General features: G+C 42.5%; 1 protein-coding gene across 3 annotated transcripts in view; it reads right to left on the reverse strand.

Moving 5' to 3' along the window:
• Nucleotides 1–17,016, reverse strand: part of ccdc186 (coiled-coil domain-containing protein 186) — a 116,556-nt gene that overhangs the window by 63,025 nt on the left and 36,515 nt on the right. For 2 of the 3 annotated variants that reach the window (XM_060842116.1, XM_060842117.1), the window contains exon 3: nt 2,095–2,221. In XM_060842116.1, coding sequence (XP_060698099.1) covers nt 2,095–2,221 — 127 coding nt within the window. Of the gene's footprint in view, nt 1–2,094; nt 2,222–4,695; nt 4,742–17,016 lie in introns of those variants that run through there. The other variant, XM_060842118.1, reaches the window with a different exon arrangement.

A 17,016-nucleotide genomic window follows, 5' to 3' on the forward strand; every position in this document is an offset into this window, starting at 1 on the left:
TCTGTGTACCTGTATATTGCATTATTCATCATCCATCAATATTGTTCAGAGATAAACCCAGACCTTCAACTGTAAATAAGTGACTTCAGTTGTAACCAGTAAAGCTGAATGATCCTCATGATCAGAAACACCCTACAGCAAGTTGTTAATTAGTAATTCTGATACTGCCAATTACAACTTATCTATTTGCATAGGATTTAGATGCAAATCTTGGAACACACAATTCTAAGCAGTAAAGCTGTGCATAAGTTAAAAATCAGACATTGCCCATTTAACACAGAAACTGGGTGAATTTTTCCATTTTGTAGGGCCCTAAGTCTTAAGATCTTTCCCTGAAAAAGCAGTAGAACCAGAGTCGAGTATTTTTAAGCCAGAAGCAGATAAATTCTTATTAGGCAAGGGATAGGTAGAAATGTGGATTTGAGGTTACAATCAGATCAGTCATGGCTAATTGACTGGAAGTGTTGGTGGTGTACTGGGGTGGACAAGGTCATAAGTCACATAATACCAGGTTATATAGTCCAACAGATCTATTTGAAATCACAAGCTTTCGGGGTGCTAACTCTTCATCACAAGGACTGACTTCACCTGCCAAAGGGGCAGCGTTCTAAAAGCTTACCATTTCAAATAAACCTGTTGGACTATAACCTCGTGTGATAACTTCTGACCATGATCTAAATGAATGGTGGAGTCGACCTGAGGGGCTGAATGGCCTACTCCCATCCTAATTCAAATGTTATGAAATCCATAATTTTTTGATTTGACATATACAGATGCAAAGCAAGATAATCTCAACATGAAATTGAAACAATAATGTCGAAACATGTGTTCTACTGAAGGGACACCATATCATTTATTGCTTCTTATAATGATTTATAACATTCAACTGTATATAAAACCAACTCCAAGATAGTGGAATTCCCTACAGCTGCTTGCAGTATCATATTAAGTACCCAAGCTATTTGGGGATGGGGTGGGGTGAGAGCGTCGTACTCTCCTCAGTGTGGAATACACACTGTGGGGGTAGATCCCAGCTCCAACGGTTGCTGTTATTGAAACTGCAGTTTTAAGTATGTGAAGTGTTCACAAATTTATACCTAGGAGCATACAGTACTTCAATAATGTTGCTTTACATGGTTGAGATTGCCTCTCAACCTGACCAGGGTGACAACAGTTACAATCAATTTACTGTTAGAAATCCGCCCCGCCCCCCACTCTTTAATGTTTGTCCATCTCTCGGTACCTCCCCATAAAACTCAAAAGTGAGGCTGAGGCAAATGTCTCATGTAGAGTTGTTCACCACCAGGGTAGTTTAGGCAGACAGCACTGAATATTTAAGATTAAAAAAATTAAATCTTTGTTGCTGAGGAAGAGCTGGAATTTATGGTAGCCTTCCAAGTTCCTCTACAAGCCAAACACATTCTGACTTGAAATGACATGATTGTGAGTGGGTCAACATCACTGTGGATGTCCTTACATCCCATGGACTGCTGTGGTTCAAGAAGGCAGTTCACCGAGACTTCTCCAGCACAATTAGGAATAAACACTAAATTCTGGGCTAGCCAGCTCCACCCATACCAGTGAATTAACATTTATGTGGAGAAAAGATGATAATGGGATTAATGTCAAATTATTTCAACCTTGCAAAGGATTGATTTCAGGCCCCTCAAGGGATCTGATCCATTTTTAGGTTTTGCCGAAGCAGATTAAAAGGATTAGCTTTTTAAATAATAATTGATCATCAACATTTGGCTGTCCACATTCAGGCGGTCAGTACTTCCCTGCTGCATATAAGGAAGGCAAGTTCTTTGCCTACTTCGGAAATGTCAAGTGGAAGCCTGAACTCTCTTCCGTTAACTCCCAGAGGACAAAAAAAAGAAATGGAAGTTCAAGTTAAAAAAAAGCACAAGATATGAAGTTTGTTTTATTCCTTACATATCAATTGAGGAATAGGATCAGAAGCTGACTAGGAATCTTTTAAATTGCAAACAAACAGTTTTCTTTTTAAAAAAAGAGAAGTCGAGAAAAGAAACAATACCCAGATTTTACAGATTTGTGCTTTGTAAACATCATCAAATTGGAGTGATGTCTGACCTGTTTTATGGTGGTGATGTGTTGCTTTTCTGTTTCAGACCGTTTCTTCAATTCATCTTTCAAGTTGTCTTTCTCTGCACATATCTCAACAATCATTTCCTGATGTTTTCTGTTTTCTTCCATCAGTCTGTACATCACACAAGGGGTGCAAGATAGATATGCAAATGTGAATCCTGAAACTTTGAAACATCATGAAAAAAGACACTATAATTTGGTTAATAATAAGTTTATTCATAGTTTTACACAACCATCTGAGCATTCCTGACTAAATCACAAGAAGAATAGAAAGTTAGTGCAAGGTTAATTACAACTGACAAACTTAGGATCTTTCATTAAAAAGGTGATTTAAGAGATATGGGATTTGTTTTTAAATATAAAAAGTGGTGATTAGAACCAAATTCAACTCTGATCAATGAACATGTGCATCCAAAGTAAGAGTTCTAATCAAACTTTATCTTAACCTAATTTTTTGAGCAGACAACTTTTGGACAAAACTATCTATATTTCAACATATTTGACAGCTGGTGTGAAAGTTTTAACAAAAAGTCATTTTATAGAATCTTAGCTCAGGTAGGGAAAAATACATAATGCATTTCCAAGGTCAGGATTAAATTAATCATTTTTTGCTCATTTCCTCCTATTCAGATTGTTGTAACTTTCTATCTACAGAGGAACCTCGATTATCCGAATTTTGGATTATCCAAAGATGATCTCAAGATCTCAATAGAAACATTATATCAAAAAGGTGTTTCAAAAACTGAGTCTTTTGTTTACAAATGATTACAAGTGAACCTCAGCTTACTGAAATCATGCCGACAACAGTGCTGGACATCTCCAAATGACTGACCGATCTCTGTCTGGAGACCTACACAGGTGTGTATCCTAAATCCCCCTTCCCCAGATAATCTCGTCAACATTGTCTTGTACAAGACAAAAAGGTGGAATTTGTCAAAACGTTGCAGTAAAAAGGTACGTGTGCGCGCGCGCACTATTTTGAGACTCACCACCCCCCTCTCCAAAAGGCAGCAGTAGTCTTACTGTTGGTGTCCAGTCCGGCTGCCCTGGAGGGGGGAGTGGGGCAGACAGGGGGCGGGTTTGGATGCGGTCAGAGGGTGGATGGGGGTGCGGGTGTGGCATGAACGTGTTTGGATGGCGTTGGGGGCGTGGATAAGGGGTGGGTTTGGACAGCAGATGGTGTGGGGTTTAAATAGGTTGGGGGGGGGGGGGGGAAAAGTGTGGGTTGGGGGGGGGGGGGGGGGGGGGGGGGGGGGGGGGGGGGGGGGGGGGGGGGGGAGGCTTCAGCAATGCCACAGGTCCCTGACACACAAGTGTATCTCTACTCAGAAACAAACCCTGAGACTGAGACAGGGAGCAAGGCAGGCAGAGTGAGGAAAAAAGATACTTCAGAAAACTCCAAGCCCCAGAGGAGAGGCATTGAATCAATTTACCAAATAATTATCCGAATGAAACAGTGCCTGCCCATTTAGTTCGGATAATCGAGGTCCCTCTGTATTACAAAATTACAAAAGCAATAAACGTTTTACATGAAGCATATACAATAATAGAGTCATACAGCATAGAAACAGACACCTCAGTCCAACTAGTGCATGCCAACTATGTTCTCAAATTAGGCTGGACCCACTTGCTTGCATTTGACCCATATCCTTCAAAAACTTTCCTATTTATGTACTTATCCAACGTCTTCTAAATGATCTAACTGTACCTGTATTCACCACTTCTTCCGACAGTTCATTCCACACCCAAATTACAAGGTAAAAAACAGTTGCCCCTTGTATCCTTTATAAAACTTTCTCCTCTTATTTTAAAAATATGCCCTCCAGTTTTGAACTCACCCACCCTAGCGAAAAGACCCTTGTAATTCACCTTATCTATGCTGCTCATGATTTTATAAAACCTCAATAATATCACCCCTCAACCTTCTACACTCCCGTGAAAAAGGTCCCAGCCTCTCCTGATAACTCAAACCCTCCATTCCCAGCAACATCCTGGTAAATCTTTTATGAATCCTCTCCAAAGTTAATAAAATTCTTCCTATAGCTGGGCTACCAGAACTGCACAGCACTCCAGAAGAGGCCTCACCAACATGCTCAACATGATCTCCCAGCTCCTATACTCAATGATCTGAACAATGAAGGCAAGCGTGCAAACATGTACACAAGGTGATTTAACATGTGATGCAAATTTCAAAAGAACAATGTATCTGAAGCCCAAGGTGTCTCTGTTCTGCAGCACTACCCATGGTGCTACCATTAATTGTAGAAGTCGTACTTTTGTTTATTTTACCACAATTCAAAACCTCATATCTACTCAAATTAAACTCCATCTGCCATTCCTCAGTCCAGTGACCCAATTGAGAGAGATCTCTCTATAATCTTAGATAACCTTCATCACTGTTCCCTATATCACCAATTCTAGTGTCATGTGCAAATTTACTAACCAGGCTTTCTATATTAAAGGGTTAATTTGCACTGCTAACCTGCAGGAAATTGAATGTCCTGAGGTTAGGGTGGGATGCCTCTGACGTACAGGTAGATGGTAAGGAATTTACATTCCCATCCCTTGCCATTCAGAGCCACTTACCTGGCCATCTCCTATTATTCAGAGATACTTGATCTTTGCATCATCCTATTCAGAAATCAATAACATTACAGTTGACTGCTCTCTGTAATTAAAAAAAACGATTTGCAACAGATTTGACCATTAAGGGATAGTTTACATTAAATTGTTTCTGGAGATGATTAGGTCGCTGCATTATGTCTCGAGTGGCATGGGACTGAGGGAGTGACTGGAGGTTGTCTTGTGGTCATTATTGACTGTGATGTAAAGATATTGTATAAAGGAAGGACTGTTTCCTTTGTTCATGGAGAGCTTTGACATTTCACCGCAAGCCCTGCAAGGTATGTTAAAAGATCCTCCAGAACGTTTGTACTCTACTGTGCTTAATAGAAATTTGGTTGTTCACAGAAGTTGGTATGTTGCAGTTGCATGAAATGTGTAAGAATCTCAAAAAGAAGAACCTAATATGCCTTCTATATTCTCATCCAAATTGTCACTTTTATATAAACAAGCAAAAGTGGTCACAATACTGATTCTTGAGAGACACCCCAGTCACATGTCCCCTACCCAAATAATTACAGGTCTCACTCTCTACTACCATCAAGCTAGTTTTGTATCCAACTGGCAAGTTCCCCCTGAATCCCATATGATCTAACTTTACGAAGTAGTCTACAACACAGAACCCTGTCAAAATCTTCACAAAAGTCCATGTAAACAAATGTGTACCGCTCCGCTCTCGTTAGTCCTTTTGGTGACTTTCTCAAAAAGCTCAATCAAGTTTGACAGACACTATTTTCCTCGCAAAAAACCCATGCTGACTATCCCCAATCAGTCCTTGCCTCTCCCAATATAGGCAAATCATATCTTTCAGGATACTTGAGTATTCACAAACATTTTTATATTTTAAAAATCTTAATGCAATAGTTTTGAAGAAAAAAATTCACACTTCCTCTCAAGTGGAAAATACGGATGTACAAAAAGTTAAGAACAGCATTTATAATCAAGAAGCACAGAACAACTTTATTTCCAGAACAAGTAATAGAGTAAGGAAAGGGTCAGGATTTCAACTTCAGGCACAGCAGATAAGGGACAATTATGAGAAGGGGTGGTCAACACTGGACTGAGGGAGTTGTATTTAAATGCGTACCGCATAAAAACAATGTAAATGTGTTTGTAGCACAAATTGAAATGCGCAAGTTTAAGATTTTGGGCATTACAGATATATGTCTGAGAACTAGATGCCCAAGAATACACATTGTAGTGAAAAGGCAGGCAAATGGGCAGAGGGGGAGGGATTGCCTTGTTAGTTAGGAATTAAATCAAAATCAATAGCAAAAAGCAACATGGATTCTGATGGTGCAAAATCTGTGTGGGTTGAGCTGAGGACTCACAAAAGGAAAATAAAAACGCCCTGATGAGAGTAGATATAAGGCCTCCTAGCAGTAGTCAGGATGTTGAGCAAAAAAGACACAAATCAGGGAGATGTAAAACAGCTTGTAAGAAAGGCACTACTACATTAATCATGGGGGACGTAAAGATGCAGGTGCAGTGGGAAAGTCAGGTTGGTAGCAGATCCCAAAAAAAAATTGGTGGAATGTCCACACGATGGCTTTTTTTTGGAGCAGCTAAGAGGTAAAACCTACTATGGAATAGGAAATTCTGGATTTGGTGAGGTGTAAAGAGGTAATTGGTACTGAGGCAGACTTAATTGGGGAGCTTAAGATGAAAGAACCCCGAGGGGCAGTGACTATAATATGATAGAATTCACTCTGCCATTTGAGGGGGAGAAGCTGGTAGGAAATGTAAAAGTATTATAAGTGAGCGAAGGTAATTACAAAAGACAGGAGGGAGGAGGTGGCCAGAGTTGACTGAAAGGGAAGTGTAGCAGGGAAGAATTGGAGCAGCAATGGCAGTAGATTCTCGGGGTAATTCGGAAGACAAAAAAATCCATCGCAACAAGCAGCAGCAAACTAAGAGGAGGAAAAGACAACCATGGTTGACAAGGGAAGTCAGGGACAACATGAAAACAAAAAGGAACAGCAAACAACGTGGTGAAGGTCATGGGAAGCCAGAGGATTGGGAAGCCATTAAAAATTAGAAGATTACTAAAAAGCAATGCATGGATAGAAGACGAAATGAGTGTAAGCTAGCCAGTAATACAAAAAAGTTTTGTAATTCGAGTTTTTTTTAAAAAAAGACTCATTAAAAAAAAAGAGAGGCAAGAGTGGACATTAGACCACAGGAAAATGCGGCTGGTGAAGTAGTAATGGGGATCAAAGAAATGGCAGAGAAAGTGAACAGACACTTTACGTCGGTCTTCATGGTGGAAGACACCAGCAGCATACCAGAACTTCGAGTGTCAGAGGACAGAGGTGACTGTAGTGATCATAACAAAGGTGAAGGGCTGGGGAAGCTGAAAAGTCTGACGATGGATAAATCACTCAGACCAGATGGATTACACTCGAGTCCTGAAGGAGATAGCTGAAGAGACTGTGGAAGCATCAGTTGTCACCTTTCAAGAATCACTGGAATCAAGGAAGGTCCCAGAAAATGGCTGGAAAATGGCTAACAGCCCTGCTTAAAAGGGTAGAGAGGCAGAAAATGGTAAATTAAAGGCTGGCTAGCCATTAGAGTCCATTATGAAAGATGAGATTATGGAGGGATTCAAGATGGCGGCGACCCAGTAGGTCTGTTTTGCTGAGCTCTGCACTGGAGCCCAGAAAAAGTGGGGCACTCACCCTCCCTTCATTGTCCAATTTGTTGAAAATAGTTATTTCCTGATCCTTGGAACTACTTAGCATCAGTTCTGAACAGTTTGGTGCAGTTCAAGAGATGACTAAGGGGATAGGAGCATGGCAGGGACTCATCAAGCAGGGACCCCACTCCCCGCAGCAACGGACACACTGATGGTCATGGCATTGGCCTCTGCGGCCACCCCAAAGGAATCACCTGCAGAGCACAGCCTGATCTCGGAGTTCGCAAAACTCAGAGAGAAGATCGACTCCTCGATGGAAGAGACCTGGGCCAGGCTGGAATCGATCTCAGTCATTCTGCAGAAGATTTGGCGTCTCAGGCAGAGTGTCAGGGCAGGGAGGTGACAGAGAAACAGGCTGCGCTTTCCGAGACCATGCCAAATCCTCAGCGAGCCAGGTTCAGGCCCTGGAACACCGAGTGCAGGCCTGGGAAGAGCAAGTCGATGACCTCAAAAATAGAGGTCATCAGAAGAACATTTGGTTGCTGGAGCTTCCTGAATGGGAAGAAGAAGGTCAGCTTGTCAGCTTTCTGGGGCAATGGCTCCCACAGTTTATAAAGCTGGAGGTCGAGGGTAGGCCAGGTGCGGATCGAGCAGGCCCACCGGGTTGGAGTGCACAGGCTAGGATTGGACCAGTGCCCCCATCCAGTCCTAGTGCGACTCCAGCATTATAGGGACAAACAAATGGAAGCCTTGAGACCACTAGGGAATGATCCCCAGGCTATATTATATAGGAAGGACCACAAGTCATGCTGTTTCAGGACTTTTTCCTGGTCATCATTCACAAGAGGATGGCCTTTGAGGTAAAAAAAAGATGGCTAACAGACCTGACTATCCAGTACTCGGTTACATATCTGCCAATGCTGCATTTCAGCCACAAAGGGTGATTGTTCAACTTTGATTCACCGGAAAAGGCAAAGGATTTATCGGATGCTCTAAAATAGACTGACTCGCCCGAATTATATGGACAATTATTCTATTGTCTGTAATTCGCCTGGTTTACCTAGTTGTCAGAGGGCAATCTTGGTCCTCCTTTTAATATATGTCAGGGTCATAATTATTTCTTTTCCTTGATTTTGGTTTCCTCTCTCCACTCTTCCCTGCCCTGTCATCCTTTGTTTGGATTGGCAGTGGTGATGGGGGGGGGGGGGGGGGTGCGTTGAACCTGGGAGGGTTTTTTTGTTGTTCTACCAGGAGTGCCTAAGATTACAGTATGGAGGGGATGAGTTGGGTGCCCACTTTGAACTGTCTTGTCATAAGATATTGATATTTTTTCCCTACTGTTGTCTGGGACAGGGGCATGGCTTCAGCTAAAAGGAATCATGGTGGGATTAATGGATGGTATGAGCACCCCTTGTGGACAAGGGGGAAAGTCTCCTTTCAGCTATGTTTCATGCTGTAATGTTGTAGAAGTAGTTGTTAGAAGTTTTGATTTAATAGTTGCACTTTTAAATTTATACGTATTTTTCATGGTTTTCACTCAGCACTACGAGTAGGGTTCTTCCTCCCGGGGTGTCTCGGACTGTTTCGGACGACCATGGCTAGCCTTTCTTTTAAATGGTGCACCTGGAATGTTAAGGTGAGTCATTCACCCATTAAAGAGAAAAAAGATACTGTCAAGTCTTCGGAAAGAGGATCGATGTAGCCTTGTTACAAGAAACACACTTCGCCGATAAGGAGCATTTGAAGTTGCAACAGGTAGGATTTGGCCAGGCCTTTTTCTCATTTTTAACTTGAAAAAAACAGAGGAGTGGCTATTCTCATCCAGAACAACCTCCCATTTCAAATGCTAGGCCAAATTAAGGAGGAGTCTGGGCGATTCATAACACTCAAAGGTTTCAATACATGGAGAGGCATAGGAGATTCTGAATGTATATTGCCACCTGGCACATCCCTTTAAATTTGTAACGGATGCGCTCTCAAGGTTGATGGTCCTTGGGGTGCGTGTCATACAATTATAGGGGGAGACTTTTAATGGACTCCCAGGTGGACAGGATGCCTAGGGATCTTGCAGATATGTCTCCACAATCCAGGCAGTTGGTGAACTTGAACAAGGATTTGGGGGTTGGAAGATGTATGGAAATGTCTTCATCCCGAAAGTAGGGATTTTACCTTTTTTCCTAATCCACTTATGTGCTATACCAGAATTGACATTTTTTTGGTCCCAATCGGCTTTTTTAAAAAAAACTTGGTTCTGTCCTGCAGAATAGGGAATGTGGGAGTTTCTGATCATGCTGCAGTGTATATGGAGTTCAAGGCCGGAGGTGGTGGGGCTGGTTCCTGGCACTGGCACATGGACCCTTTCCTCCTGAAAGATAGCAAGTTTAGAGTTTTTTTTGTGGGAGCTTAACATTTTTTGGGATATCAATTCAGGTACGGCCACTGGTGCTGTGGGACACTGCCAAGGCCTACACACAGGGTTTAATTATTTCTTACTCTGCGACCCGGAAACGACAGAGGGGAGAATAGCAACGTTTGCTCAAGGCTTGCCTAAAACTGGCTGAGTTAGCATATTTTGATAAATCTAACTAAATTACAGAGGATTACAGCCCTTAGGGCTACTTTGAATGCTGCACTTACCCAAACAGCGACTCTCTTTTGTGAAACAGAGATTATTTGAGTATGGCGATAAACCAGGTAGATATCTAACATACTTGGCCAGAAAGAAGAATGCCCCCCAATCTATTACATCCATTACAGAGAGTGGGCTGGTCCTCTTACTTGCATTGCCAAAAAGATTGACACAGCATTTAGAAAGTTTTATTTTGAGCTCTATCAGTTGGAGGGCTGTGAGGATAGAATGAAGAGGATGGAGTCATTTCAGGGTAACCTTTCGGGTGTAACCTCAGAGCAGGCATCCTTTTTGAGTGTCCCCCTGACAATTCAGTAAGTACAGGAGGCAGTGAGGCTGCTCCAGAATGGTAAAGCTCCTGGACCAGATGGATTTCAAATGGAGTTTTATAAAGAGTTCAGAGACAAGCTGGCCAGGTCACTCTTGGATATGTACAATTACTCAGTCAAGGCTGCCTCCCATCTTTGAGAGAAGCAAATATTTCTGTTATCCTTAAGAAAGGAAAAGCCCCAGAAGATTGCACTTCGTACAGGCCCATATCGTTACTGAACATGGACTTTAAATTCCTGTCGAAAATGCTAGCATTAAGGCTGGAGAGGGTATTGCCTTTTATTGTAAAGGAGGACCAGACAGGTTTTATTAAGGGTCATAGGTCCTCTAATATTAGTGATAGAGTATTAAATATTGTCCAAATATGTCAGTAAAGAGCAATCCCAGGTTTGGTCATCTCATTGGATGCAGAGAAAGCATTTGATCAGATGGAGTGGCCATACCTCTTTTATGCCTTGGAACAGTTCGGTCTTGGAGAGTTTTTAATTGAACGGGTGGCAATGCTGTATAGTGAACTAAAGGCAGCAATACTCACTAATGGTATAGAGTCAGACAGTTTTAGTGTCAGCAGGGGCTGCCGTCAAGGGTACCCTCTCTCGCCCCTAGTATTTACATTAGTGATCAAGTCATTGGCTGCAGTCATTCGGACAGATCAGAATACAACTGACCCGGAAGGCAAGGTCAAGCAGGCATAAAATTACCCTCTATGAGGAGGACGTTCTTCTCTTTTTAACCGATCCAATGACATCTGTGCCCCACTTAACGCAAGTGATGAATCTATTTGGTTTGTTTTCAGATTATAAAATTAATTTTATGATATCAGAGGCCATGTCTGTGGGGGTTCTTACTAGTATATCCAACTTTGGGGATGGATCCGGTTTCCCTTTCCGGTGGTCACAGGAAGGTTTTCTGTACTTAGGCATTTTTATTACCCAGTGTTTGATCAATTATATAAAACCAATTATGAGCCACTACTAGAGAAAAATCAGGCAGGGCCTTTGGCGTTGTGAAGATCTTCCGATATCTTGAGCAGGATAGCTCTGGCTAAGATGAATATCCTTCCTCGTTTATTATACCCCATGAGAATGCTCCCTTTGATGCTACCAAGGCAAACAATCTGCAGGCTTTACAGCTAGCTTGGACCTTTTATTTGGCAACACAGGCAGCCTCTCAAGCTGGATAAATTGCAGCTTCCGCTTTGGGGGGGGATTGGTGGCTAAATGTTCCAGACTTTCGGAAATACTAACTGAATTCTTTGTTATCCTATATGGCTGAATGGGTCTGTCACGATCCGTGATCAATTTGGCTAGACATTGAGGCCTCCTAGACAAAATGCACCCTCATTACTTTGCGGTTTATGGACAAGATGAGAACTGTAATGGATCACTGCAAAAACCCGATTGTCAAAACACCGTTAAAGCAAGGACAATTTTACAGCAGGACGAAGGCAATTTACGAAAAACTTCCCCTTTTATCCCCATAGTGGCAATGTCGGGATTCCAGCCAGATTCAATGGACTCTGGCTTTAAGCCCAGAGGAAGCTCCTGTTTAGGAGATCTATTTGACGGGGACGTCATGATGTCCTTCGAACAGCTGAGTCAGAAGTTCAGGCTACCAAGAGAGGATCTGTTCATTACTTCCAGGTTAGGGACTTCATACACAAAAAAAAGACTACATTGATGGTTAATGGTGGGCAAGCTATTGGAGGGAATCCTGAGGGACAGGATGTACAAGTATTTGGAAAGGCACGAACTGATGAAGGATAGTCAACATGATTTTGTATGTGGGAAATGTCTCACAAACTTGATTGAGTTTTTTGTGGAAGTAACAAAGAGGATTGATGAGGCCAGAGCAGTCGATGGAATCTGTATGGACCTCAGTAAGGAGTTCAACCAGGTTCCCCATGGGAGACTGATTAGCAAGGTTAGATCACATGGAATTCAGGGAGAACGAGCCATTTGGATACAGAACTGACTCAAAGGTAGAAGAAAGATGGTGGTGGTGGTGGTGGAGGGTTGTTTTTCAGACTGGAGGTCTCTACTCTTTGCCATTTACATGAAAAGATTTGGATGCGAGCATAAGAGGTACAATTAGTAAGTTTGCAGGTGACACTAAAATTGGAGGTGTAGTGGACAGTAAAGAGGATTACCTCAGATTGCAACAGGATCTTGACCAGATGGGCCAATGGGCTGAGAAGTGGCAGATGGAGTTTAATTCAAATAAATTCGAGGTGCTGCATTTTGGGAAATCAAATCTTAGCAGGACTTATTCACTTAATGGTAAGGTCCTAGGGAGTGTTGCTGAACAAAGACCTTGGAGTGCAGGTTCATAGCTCCTTGAAAGTGGAGTCGCAGGTGGATAGGATAGTGAAGGTAGCAATTGGTATGCTTTCCTTTATTGGTCAGAGTATGGAGTACAGGAGTTAGGAGGTCATGGCGCGGCTGTAGAGGACATTGGTTAGGCCACTGTTGGAATATTGCGTGCAATTCTGGACTCCTTCCTATCGGAAAAATGTTGTGAAACTTGAAAAGGTTCAGAAAAAGATTTACAAGGATGTTGCCAGGATTGGAGGATTTGAGTTATAGGGAGAGGCTGAACAGGCTGGGGCTGTTTTCCCTGGAGCGGAGGCTGAGGGGTGACATAATTGAGGTTTACAAAATTATGCGGGGCATGGATAGGGAAAATAGACGTCTTTTCCCTGGGGTCGGGCAATCCAGAACTAGAAGGCATAGGTTTAGGATGAGAGGGGAAGATATAAGAGAGACCTATGGGGCAACTTTTTCACACAGAGGGTGGTATGTGTATGGAATGAGCTGCCAGAGAATGTGGAGGAGGCTGGTACAATTGCAACATTTAAGAGGCATTTGGATGGGGATATGAATAGGAAGGGCTTGGAAGGATATGGGTCGTGTGCTGGCAGGTGGGACTAGATTGGGTTGGGATATCTGGTCGGCATGGACACGTTGGACCGAAGGGTCTGTTTCCATGCTGTACATTTCTACGACTCTGAGCTGGGTGTAGGAGAATCCCCCAGGACACTCAATTTGGCAAAGGATATGCATGGAACACATACCCCTGGACTTCCTTACGAATATGGTGCACCAGAGACTGGAATTGTTTTACAGAACATGGCGGCCCTTTTTGAATGATATTGAGGTAGATACATTGGCTATATATTATTTAGGGCCTTTGTTTAGCCATGAGGACTGTGTCTGTCAGTTTGGGGACCCCTGGGATAAAGAATCTCAAACAAATACAAGTCTACTTACTCTTGCTCTCAGTGGGGAGTGGTGATGAGATTGTTATAACTTGGCTTTAATTTTATTTCATCTATTTATTTTTTCTTCTTTCTCCTTGGTTATTTATGGAACTGTAGTTTTTATTGGGGTTTGTTTTTTTTGAGTTACTGTAGTCTGTGGAGTAGAGTAGTAGTTTGTTTTCTATTATTGCTATTACGTTAGCAAGTCATCATACTATTTTGTATTGATTTTGCAATTTTAGAAAAACCTAAAGTCTTCTTTTCAATAAAACTATGAAACAAAAGAAAGAAATGAGATTGTGGAGTGCTTGGAAGTACATGGTAAGATGGGGCTGAGTGAACATGACTTTATCAAGGTGAGGCCATGCCTGATAAAGATTTAAGGAGGTAACGAGTAAGTTAGCCAAAGTAGATTCAGTGGACATGATCTATTTGTATTTCCAGAAGGCGGACTTTGACAAGCTAAGTAAGGGAATAGCCCATGGTTTTAGGGCAAGATGTTGGCATGAGTAGAGAACTGACAGATGTTGTTGACATCACAAGTATTTACATTATACATTAACAATCCGAACCAAGGAACAGAGGGCATTTTTGCTAAGTTTGCCGATGACACCACAATAGATGGAGGGTCAGTAGTAGAGAGAAAGCTGGAAGGCTGCAGAAGGCCACGCACAGGCAAGGAGAGTGGGCAAAGAAGTGGCAGACAGAATACAATGTGGGAAAAGTGTGAGATTAAGAACAGAGACGTAGACTATTTTCTAAATGGGGAAAAGGCTTCATAAATATGAAGCACAAAGGTACTTTGGAGTCTGAGTTCAGGACTCTCAATGTTAATATGCGGCTTCAGTTGGCAGGTAGGAAAGCAATTGCAATGTTAGCATTCATTTCCAGAGAAATAAAATGAAAGAGCAGAGATATTGCGTAAAGCACTGGGTGGAAGTGGATACTGCAGATGCTAGAGATTAGAGTCAAGATGAGAGTGGTGCTGGCAAAGCACAGCAGGTCAGGCAGCACCTGAGTAGCAGAAAAATTGATGTTTCAGGCAAAAGCCTTTCTTCAAGAAATGTGGTTGGGAGCTTTGGGGGTGGAGAGATAAATGTGAGGGGCAAAGGTAGCTGAGTGGGCAATAGGTGGATGGACATGGGGGTAAAGGTGATAGGTCAGAGAGGAGGATGGAGCGGATAGATGGGAAGGAAGATGGACAAGTCTTGACAACGGTGCTGAGCTGGAAGGCTGGAACTGGAGAAAGGTGGGGGGGGGGGGGGGGAAAGAGAGAGGGGAAATGAGGAAACTGGTAAAGTCCACATTGATGCCAAGGAGTTGAAGGGTCCTGAGGCGGAAGGTGAGGCATTCTTCCTCCATCAGGAGGCTCAGGACTTGCATGTCCTCAGCCAAGTGGGAGGAACTGGTCAGACCAGTTTGGAATATTGGGAGCAGTTTTAGGTTCCACACCTAAGGAAGGATGTCCTGGAGTTGAAGGGGGTCCAGAGGGGTTCACAAGAATGATCCCAGATATGACAGGCTTGTCGTGCAAGGAGTGGTTGAGGATTCTGGGTCTGTATTCAGTGGAGCTGAAGAGGATGATGATGGTTCTCATTGAAACTTACAAAGCCTCAGAGTGAAGGCACAACTCTTTGTCGAGTCAGAGAGCGCATGGAAACAGACTCTTCAGTCCAAGCCACCCATGCCAACCAGATATCCTAAACTAACCTAGTTCCATTTGCCTGCGTTTGGCTCATATCCTGCTAAACGTTTCCTTTCATATACCCATCCAGATGCCTTTTAAATGTTGTCGTAGTACCAGCCACCACCACTTCCTCTAGCAGCTCATTCCATAATCTCAATGCTCTCTGCATGAAAAAGTTAGCCTTCAGATCCTTTTTAAATTGTTTGCCACTCACCTTCAACCTATGCCATCTAGTTTTGGATTTTCCCACTGTCAGAAAGAGAGCTTGGCAATTCGCCCGATTCATGCTTCATGATTTTTTTTTTACAAACATTAATAAGGTCCCCCCAGTCAGCCTCCAGTTAATTCAGCCCCTTCCTATAGTTCAAACTCTCCAGTCCTGGAAGTATTTTTGGAGTGAAGTTACAAATAACATAGGAATCATGGTCACCATTTAGAACACAGGAAGCTCTCACAACAGTAATGTCATATGACTGAATGTGTTTGGGGAGTGAAGTTAATTGAAGGATAAATATTGGACAAGGCATAATGATTAACTTGCAGTCCTCACTTTCTCCTCCATAATGATTAACTTGCCTGTTCTTCAAAGGAGGTGTCAAGGGTTCTGTTACATCGCATGTGAACAGACAGGCTGTTTAATATTGTGCCCTAAAGGTGACACCACCAAAATTACAGTGACTACACTCCAAAACTGGAATGTCAACTTATACTCAAAAGTATCTAACTTTCTTTTTGACTTTGCCCATCCCCTCCCCAAACATAAAACTTAAATGTAATCAATTTGACTGCAAACTTTTTCCAATTATAATAAAGTCCAATTTATTTGTTAATATACTTCCTAAGATTTTCAAAACAGAAATGCAAATTACCACCTTTATTGATCAGTTCATGCGATGGGGCATCATTGGCTAGGCTAGTATTAATTACCCTAATTACCCTCAAAACATGATGCTGAATCCACTGTCTGTCTGATGGTGTAGGTGCACCCACATTATTGTCAAGACATCACCTCCAATTTCCTGACAATGAAAGAGTGATAATTAGGACTCCAAGACAGGATGCCGAGTTGCTTGAAGGTGAACTTGCAGGCCATGTGTTCCCATGTGCCAACCACCCTTGTCCCAGGTGATAGAGCATAGAACAGTACAGTACAGAACATTCCCTTCAGCTTTGGATGTTGTACTGGCCTTTTATCCTCCAAGATCAGACTAACCTATATAACCTTTATTGCACTATCATCCATATGCCTATCCAAGAGAGTCACTTAAATGTCCCTAATGTATCTGACTCTAATACCACTGCTAGCAGGGTATTCCATGCGAACACCACTCAGTGTAAAAAAACCTATTCTGAAATCTCCCTAAACCTTCCGCCAATCACTTGGAAGTTATGCCTCCTCATGATATCCATTTCCCCAAGGAAGAAAGTCTCTGACTAACCACTATCTATGCCTCTCAATATCTTGTACATCTCTTTCAAGTTAACGCTCATCCCTGTTTGCTCCAATGAGAAGAGCCCAAGCTCCCTCAATCTTTCTTCGTAAGACATGCCCTCCAATCCAGGCAGCATCCTGGTAAATCTCCTCTGCACCCTCTCTGAAGCTTCGACATCCTTCCTAGGTGACCAGAACTGAACACAATATTCCAAATGTGGCCTAACCAGGGCTTTGTAGAGCTGCAGCATAACCTCTCAGCTCTTAAAGTCAATTCCCCTGCAATGAAAGCCAACACACCATACGCCTTCTT

The sequence above is a fragment of the Hemiscyllium ocellatum genome, chromosome 22 (genome assembly GCF_020745735.1).
Source record: "Hemiscyllium ocellatum isolate sHemOce1 chromosome 22, sHemOce1.pat.X.cur, whole genome shotgun sequence".
Lineage (NCBI taxonomy): Eukaryota > Metazoa > Chordata > Chondrichthyes > Orectolobiformes > Hemiscylliidae > Hemiscyllium > Hemiscyllium ocellatum.